General features: G+C 44.2%; 1 protein-coding gene across 9 annotated transcripts in view; it reads left to right on the forward strand.

Moving 5' to 3' along the window:
- RFX1 (regulatory factor X1) overlaps positions 1 to 8,559 on the forward strand; it is a 31,274-nt gene extending 22,715 nt beyond the window's left edge. For all 9 annotated transcript variants that reach the window (XM_063449614.1, XM_063449613.1, XM_063449615.1 and 6 more), the window contains 6 exons: positions 342 to 439; positions 714 to 863; positions 1,988 to 2,196; positions 4,082 to 4,235; positions 5,303 to 5,348; positions 7,290 to 8,559. In XM_063449614.1, the coding sequence (XP_063305684.1) occupies positions 342 to 439; positions 714 to 863; positions 1,988 to 2,196; positions 4,082 to 4,235; positions 5,303 to 5,348; positions 7,290 to 7,453 (821 nt within the window). In that variant the 3' untranslated portion in view covers positions 7,454 to 8,559. The remainder of the gene's footprint in view (positions 1 to 341; positions 440 to 713; positions 864 to 1,987; positions 2,197 to 4,081; positions 4,236 to 5,302; positions 5,349 to 7,289) is intronic.
- The last annotated feature ends 295 nt before the right edge of the window (positions 8,560 to 8,854 follow it).

Here is an 8,854-nt window from a genome sequence, read left to right on the forward strand (position 1 = left end):
ACTCACTTCTGAACCATGACCTTTGTTAGCCACCACATTAACTTGCCCCTGACCTATGACCTCTGCTTGCCACCATTCTACTCATCTTTAAACTGTGGCCTGTGCTTCCACCACTGTACTCACCTCTAAACCGTGACCTCTGTTGGCCGCCACTGTACATACCTATGCTGGCCACCATTCTACTCCCCTCTGAAGTGTGACCTCTGTTAGCACCAACCCTTCCCTCAGCTGTTACCTCTGCTGACACTCACACGCTTTTATCTCTGAACCATAATTCTACAGACTGACCTCATACCTAGAATACTACTAATAGTCTTCATTATTTCCATGTGTTTCCACAGGTGCCCTGACACAAGCCATCCGCAACTTTGCCAAGAGCCTGGAGAGCTGGTTAACAAGTGCAATGATGAACATCCCTGAAGAGATGGTGCGAGTCAAGGTGAGGGAGATAAACCTAATGAAAGATCGGGGGTACACAGAATGCTCCAGGTGCTGCCTCAGTGCCCAATTACTGACGCCATATGATGCGTTATCCCATACAGCACATCTAGCATACATCATGGCATCACAATGTAATAATAGCACTATCACAAAACCTTTTCAAAATTCGATCCCATTAAGATAACCACAATCTCTTGAGTGGTGTAATCACAATCTCTATACACTAGTCCCTTTTGTCTTTCCCTTACTGATTGTCTGTCCGTGTTTATCAGGTTGGTGCTGCAAGTGCCTTTGCCCAGACATTGCGTCGCTATACGTCCCTGAATCACCTGGCTCAGGCGGCCCGGGCTGTGCTTCAGAATACTGCACAGATCAACCAGATGCTCAGCGACCTCAACCGTGTAGACTTCACCAATGTACAGGTAACAAAGCAATATGTAACTGCAGCTACTGCTAGCCCTCTCATTCTTCCCAAGCCCAGACTTTCTGTGGCTATCCAATCACACTATGTAACAAGTCTTTGCCAGGCAGGTACTCTGGGCAGTTGGCTGCCTCTAGTGTTTAGGTCCACTGAGTCAAACAACCAGGAAGTATCACTACTGCCTGTATTATTAACAACTGGGGAGAACATCAGTGCTGATCCCTCTTCGTTTTGCACTTTTATAAAATAAAATAAAAAAATTAAAAAACAAAACTAAAATCTCAAATAAGGTAAATAGAAATGTGTGTCTCACCATGCAGCATCACAGCTTTCCATAATTGCAGTGGTGATGCTGTGTAGAGCAATCTGTAGAATTTACACAGCCTTCCCCACCCCCCTCCCAGAGATCCAAGTTATACCGTACTGTACTGTCTTTTTTATTATACTTTTTCTATTTGCATTATTTTTAATGCGTAGCTTTTTATAATTTATTTATTTATTTTATTTTTTTCGCCATAGAATCCCGTTAAGTGAGAGGTGATACACATGAAACTAAGAGGTGTTTTCTCTGCAGCCTATTTCAAATATAAATGAATGTACCTCTTCTCCACGCAGGGGAGACCAGCATTTAACTCCATTCTCCATCCACCTTCTCCAGTGGAAATGCTGAGATACTGTAATAGCCATTCTCCTATTAAACCATCAGCTATGATGGAAAGATGCTGCTATGACCTGTTACCTGCTCTAGTCACCATTGTAAATCCTGCTTAAAGCCAGTAATGGTCTACCCATAGAACATGATGGCACCAAAATCAGACTGCTTGAATGCTCACCAGTGTTTGTAACTGTGAGTCGTATCAGGGGTAGCACAAGGACAGGGTTTAAACTGTAGCTGCTTCTTGCTTCTTGCACCCGGCTGTTTCTGGGAAATGGCTTAATGCATCTGAACCTAGAATCAGTCCTGCTACTCCATAGTAATCACCCTTACCTGACCTCCTAATTCCATTGTTGATGCTTTTTGGTCAACCCCCAACTACTTTCAATCTGTGTTCTCCTGACCATCACGTTCCCTGCTGTGAGCGTTGTTTGGCAAGGTTCTCTCACTCTCGCTTTTCTTCGTTTCAGGAGCAGGCTTCCTGGGTGTGTCGCTGTGCGGACCGTGTGGTCCAGCGGCTGGAGCAGGACTTCAAGCTGACATTACAGCAGCAGAGCTCCCTGGAGCAGTGGGCGGTTTGGCTTGACAGTGTCGTCTCACAAGTGCTCAAACCATATCAGGGGAACCCTGGCTTTTCTAAGGCTGCCAAACTCTTTCTGCTAAAGTGGTCATTCTACAGGTGAGGGATGACCAACCTGAGAGATAAGTGGCAGATGTTATAGACCGCAGAGTTGAATGGGAAACGAGAGCCAGGACAGTAAACAAAGAGCTGGAGATTGAAGGTTTTACGTAAATTGGTCAAAACTAAATGCTTAAATCCCCTATACTTAACACTTAATGTTTGTTTGTGAGGACTGAAACAAAATTAAACTCTGGTTACTATAATGCTTTCACCTCACTATAACCCAAAAGTGTTTCAGATGGTGTATGCCCTTCACACCCGTCTGCGTCTTCCTCCTGCTTCAATGTTTTCCCCTGGCCAACATTGAGAAACATATTTTAAATACTTACTGTGCCCAGCTTGCCACACGCTGTCTCTGTGAAAGAATAGCTAGCAATTCATGTAATCGCCACATCTACAAACCCCATATCATGCACTCACCTCATCTGTGCCTAACAAGCATCATGCCCTCTCTATCAAAAGATGGCTCGTTTCTCACCTAGTCACCTGCCCACAATCACATCTACCTAGCCACTCATTGCTCTCACAATCACATCAAGCTAGCCACTTATTGCTCACCCAGTCACCTTCCCACAATCACATCTAGCTAGCCACTTATTGCTCACCCAGTCACCTGCCCACAGTCACATCTAGCTAGCCATTCATTGCTCACCCAGTCACCTGCCCACAATCGCATCTAGCTAGCCATTCATTGCTCACCCAGTCACCTGCCCACAGTCACATCTAGCTAGCCACTCATTGCTCACCCAGTCACCTGCCCACAATCACATCTAGCTAGCCACTCATTGCTCACCCAGTCACCTGCCCACAATCACATCTAGCTAGCCATTCATTGCTCACCCAGTCACCTGCCCACAATCACATCTAGTTAGCCATTCATTGCTCACCCAGTCACCTGCCCACAGTCCCATCTAGCTAGCCACTCATTGCTCACCCAGTCACCTGCCCACAATCACATCTAGCTAGCCACTCATTGCTCACCCAGTCACCTGCCCACAATCACATCTAGCTAGCCACTCATTGCTCACCCAGTCACCTGCCCACAGTCCCATCTAGCTAGCCACTCATTGCTCACCCAGTCACCTGCCCACAATCACATCTAGCTAGCCATTCATTGCTCACCCAGTCACCTGCCCACAGTCCCATCTAGCTAGCCACTCATTGCCCACCCAGTCACCTGCCCACAATCGCATCTAGCTAGCCATTCATTGCTCACCCAGTCACCTGCCCACAATCACATCTAGCTAGCCATTCATTGCTCACCCAGTCACCTGCCCACAATCACATCTAGCTAGCCATTCATTGCTCACCCAGTCACCTGCCCACAATCGCATCTAGCTAGCCACTCATTGCTCACCCAGTCACCTGCCTACAATCACATCTAGCTAGCCACTCATTGCTCACCCAGTCACCTGCCCACAATCACATCTAGCTAGCCACTCATTGCCCACCCAGTCACCTGCCCACAATCACATCTAGCTAGCCATTCATTGCTCACCCTGTCACCTGCCCACAGTCCCATCTAGCTAGCCACTCATTGCCCACCCAGTCACCTGCCCACAATCACATCTAGCTAGCCATTCATTGCTCACCCAGTCACCTGCCCACAACCATGTCTAGCTAGCCATTCCTTGCTCACCCAGTCACCTGCCCACAACCATGTCTAGCTAGCCATTCATTGCTCACCCAGTCACCTGCCCACAACCATGTCTAGCTAGCTGTACTCTTTGCCCGGTTATGGCTAGCTAGCTGTACTCTTTGCCCGGTTATGGCTAGCTAGCCATGTTAATTGGTTATTGAGAGGGATTGCTCTGTTCATGAATTGGTGGATGGAAATAACGTTTATTTTCTGAATCTCATTTTGGTTTTCTTCCACTGCCAGTTCGATGGTGATCCGGGATCTGACCCTGAGGAGTGCTGCCAGCTTTGGGTCATTCCATTTAATTCGATTGTTGTATGATGAGTACATGTACTATTTGATAGAGCACCGGGTAGCACAGGCCCGTGGGGAGACCCCCATCGCTGTCATGGGAGAGGTAAGAAGTGCTTTGTGCTCACCGTGTTGGTGAGCCAACAAGTTTAATCATTAGAAATACAGGTTAGACTTAAAGGGACAATATAGTCACCAGAACAACTACAGCTTATTGTATTTGTTCTGGTGAGTAGAATCATTCCCTTCAGGCTTTTTCAGTAAACACTGTCTTTTCAGGGAAAATGCAGTATTTACATTACAGCCTAGGGATACCTCCACTGGCCACTCCTCCGATAGCTACTAGAGGTGCTTCCTGGAGCAGTGCTGCACATTGTGACTGACACTAAACCTTCCTCATAGAGATACATTGATTCAATACATGAGGAGATGCTGATTGGCCAGGGCTGTGTTTGGCTTGTGCTGGCTCTGCCCCTGAGCTGCCTCCTTTAAAATCTCAGCCAATCCAATGCTTTCCTGTGGGAAATTTGTTAAAAAAGGAGTTAACACAATTTGGGAATTTTTACATAAATGTGGCCTAAGTAATTGTCTGTGTGATGGATAGAAATTAATGTTAGTAAAATGTCTATTTCCTATGTGCATCTGTGCTTTTATTTACTACTCAAAATGGCCACTAGAGCACCCCCTCCCATCGACTAAAGAATTTCATGTAATAAGATGGCATCTCCATCCGGAGCTCCATGACCTCACACCCTGTTGGAAGTCCATCAAGATAAAACACTTAAACAAATACCAATACCAATTAAAACGTACATTTCATGTCCTCCCATATTTTGCATATGAAGTATTTCTGCCTTTATAAGTAAACATTCCTCGAAGCTTTCATTTAACTGATTCTGTTGTCAGTGTGATTTATTCGGCGTGCATGCACTTATACTTTGAAATCTGGAAAAGGGCAGATAATTAAGCAAACACTTGGTTTGATCTAAAACAATTGTGTCCACATGACTTTGTATTTCTACACTTGTTGTTTTATATCCCCAATGTACTATTGTAACTGTTTCTTTATGTAAATAAAGTCACCGTAGTATTGTGAATTTAGTGTGGATGTTAGCTATATATTGTGCATTTCAGGCATAACACTAAAACTGAACTTATCTCTTATTTTTGCAGTTTGCCAATACTGGAACTTCTTTGCATCAAATGGACCCGGATAAAGGTACAATTAGTCTGTTTTTTAGTGTGCCTGAATCGTGTAATTTTCTTTTAGTTTCCCCCCCCCCCAAAATGTGTTCCATTCTATAGCTATTGCAAAAAAATAAATAAAAGGAATTACTTTACCTTAAAGGCCTACGGTCCAGTCAAAGTGTAAGCTCATGTATTAAACCCCCCCTTAAACCCTCTGACTAGCCGTAGCCATTATTCAAGTTACAGGGCGGAGAAAGCTATCGAACATGTAGGATTGCAGACAGTAAGAGTAGCCCATGATTATAAATAGTCCCTACATTTAGACTGAACAAAATTATACGCAACACTTTTTTTCACGAGCTGAACTCAAAGATCTAAGACTTTTTCTATGGACACAAAAGGCCCGTTTCTCTCAAATATTGTTCACAAATTCTCTAAATCTGTGTTAGTGAGCCCTTCTCCTTTGCCGAGATAAACCATCCACCTCACAGGTGTGGCCCATCAAGATGCTGATTAGACAGCATGATTATTGCACAGGTGTGCCTTAGGCTAGCCACAAAAAAGTCCACTCTAAAATGTGCAGTTTTACTATATTGGAGGGATCCGAAAACCAGTCAGTATCTGGTGTGACCACCATTTGCCTCACGCTGTGCAACACATCTCCTTCACATAGAGTTGATCAGGTTGTGTATTGTGGCCTGTGGAATGTTGGTCCACTCTTCTTCAATGGCTGTGCGAAGTTTCTGGATATTGGCAGGACCTGGAACACGCTGTTGTATACGCCGATCCAGAGCATGCCAAACATGCTCAATGGGTGACATATACGGTGAGTATGCTGGCCATGCAAGAACTGGGGTGTTTTCAGCTTCCAGGAATTGTGTACAGATCCTTGCAACATAGGGCCGAGCATTATCATGCTGCAACATGAGGTGATGGTCGTGGATGAATGGCACAACAATGGGCCTCAGGATCTCATCACAGTATCTCGGTGCATTCAAAATGCCATCAATAAAATGCACCTGTGTTCGTGGTCCATAACATACGCCTGCCCATACCATAACCACCGCCACCATGGGCCACTCGATTCACAACGTTGACATCAGCAAACCGCTTACCCATATGACGCCATACACGCTGTCTGCCTTCTGCCCTGTACAGTGAAAACCGGGATTCATCCGTGAAGAGAACACCTCTCCAAAGTGCCAGATGCCATCGAATGTGAGCATTTGCCCACTCAAGTTGGTTACGACGACGAACTGCAGTCAGGTCGAGACCCCGATGAGGATGACGAGCATGCAGATGAGCTTCCCTGAGACGGTTTCTGACAGTTTGTGCAGAAATTCTTTAGTTATGCAAACTGATTGTTGCAGCAGGTGTCCGGGTGGCTGGTCTCAGACGATCTTCGAGATGAAGATGCTTGATGTGGAGGTCCTGGGCTGGTTTGGTTACACGTGGTCTGCGGTTGTGAGGCCGGTTGGATGTACTGCCAAATTCTCTGAAACGCCTTTGGAGACGGTTTGTGGTAGAGAAATGACCTTCAATTCACAGGCAACAGCTTTGGTGGACATTCCTGCAGTCAGCTTGCCAATTGCACGCTCTATCAAAACTTGCGACATCTGTGACATTGTGCTGTGTGATAAAACTGCACATTTTAGAGTGGTCTTTTATTGTGGTCAGCCTAAGGCACACCTGTACAATAATCATGCTGTCTAATCAGCATCTTGATATGCCACATCTGTGAGGTGGATGGATTATCTCGGCAAAGGAGAAGTGCTCACTAACACAGATTTGTGTCCATAGAAAATGTCTTAGATCTTTGAGTTCAGATCATGAAAAATGGGGGCAAAAAAAGTGTTGCGTTTATAATTGTGTTCAGTGTATATTATGCTAATGTTTTATCCAATCCCATTTGATCAAAATAAAAAATAGAGGAAAACAAATCCATAACGTATATGTGATTTCTTCTTAACAGATGAGGAGGAAGAGGAAGATGACGAGAGTGATGACGATCTAACACACGAGCTGCCACTCAACGCCACTGATTCATCCAACCCTATGGGCTCGGATTCTCTGGAACCACCTGCAAAGTTGGCACGGAGCGACCCCATCTTTGTGCAGGTTCCACCAAACTCTTAATCTGACTGGGCCCAGCCCGACCAGCACCAAAGCCTTCTCACAGCAGTAGTTATGGGATACATGGGGGATTCCCTTTTTATATTTTACAAAACAGGCTGATGGGAAGCCCCAATGATGCACTAGTTATCAAGACCGAACTCCTCATATCCAAACCAACATTGAAAAGGGCTGTTGTAAACCTGTTTATTTAAGTATTGTGTATAAAAGGAAAAGTCTAAAATTATTTGGATGAGTCAACTGCAACTGTCTCGAAAAGAGAGATCTGTGCAGGTCTTCTAATGCAGAGATTGCAAATAAAGCTAATTATATATATATACATATATATATATATATATATATGCACGCACATACATTCTTAAACTGCCACATAGGCTCTGACTGTGCGTCTAACAAATGTAATGGTGTATATAGCCCACTAAATGTGGCTAAAATGAAACTCAGATTGTGTGTGTGTATATATTTATATGTCGGTGTCTTTTAAGCACACATTAAGCCGCACCTTGTTCCACATTTGTAGAAACTGCAGATTATAGATAATGTGTGTGCAAGATGGCAGCCATCCTGTACAGACTTGATCCTGGCCCCCAAGCTTCTGTATAGTGCCACCGTGGTCCAGCTACGGCATCCACCGTCTTCTGCTGCCAAAATCCACCACTAATGCTAAATCGGAACTTAAAATATTATTTAACATCTCTGGAGTCCACTGCCTTAAAGTGCCCCTAGCAGCTATCCAGCTCTTCATGTACCTTGCCCTCTTCCTCCTAGCACAGAGTGCAGGACTCCACTTCTCGATGCTTGTACTTTTTGGGGTAACATGACTAATTGTTAATATATTGGATATTGTGATGTTGTTTTAGGACGCCTGGCGGCGCCCACATAATGGCCTTACTTGTCTGTGTGTCAATCCTGTGATATACTTGTCTGTATGGGGAGGGGAAACATTGTATTTTGTATAAATTATATATCTATAAATCTTAGTTTTGTGTCAATATTTTGAGAAGAGTACAGTGGAGACCAGAGGAAGACAGAGGGTAACAGCAAGTGGGACCTTTTCTAACATTTTGTAGTATTTCTTAATACAAAATAAAATTTTGCTGTGTTCTGTATGTTACTTAGCAGTGTTTATTTCAGCCTCTGGGTTCTTTAAAGCTTTCATTGTTTAAGATTCAGCAGTGCTGTATTGGGAGATTAATGGAGAGTTTGATAAGCTTGTGTATAGAGTCTAGGAGGCACTGCAGAAACCATGAATCCTATGTAAATCTGGTCCTGAGTCTTTTACTTTTTTCATGTCCCTTAAAATTCCTTGTCATCATAGTCAATTACAGAAGCTGCGTGGATTCGTCAAGTATTAGAAATATTTCAAAGCTAAACCGAAGACATATGTATATATGAACACAACTG

The sequence above is a fragment of the Pelobates fuscus genome, chromosome 3, assembly GCF_036172605.1.
Source record: "Pelobates fuscus isolate aPelFus1 chromosome 3, aPelFus1.pri, whole genome shotgun sequence".
NCBI classification, from domain to species: Eukaryota; Metazoa; Chordata; class Amphibia; order Anura; family Pelobatidae; genus Pelobates; species Pelobates fuscus.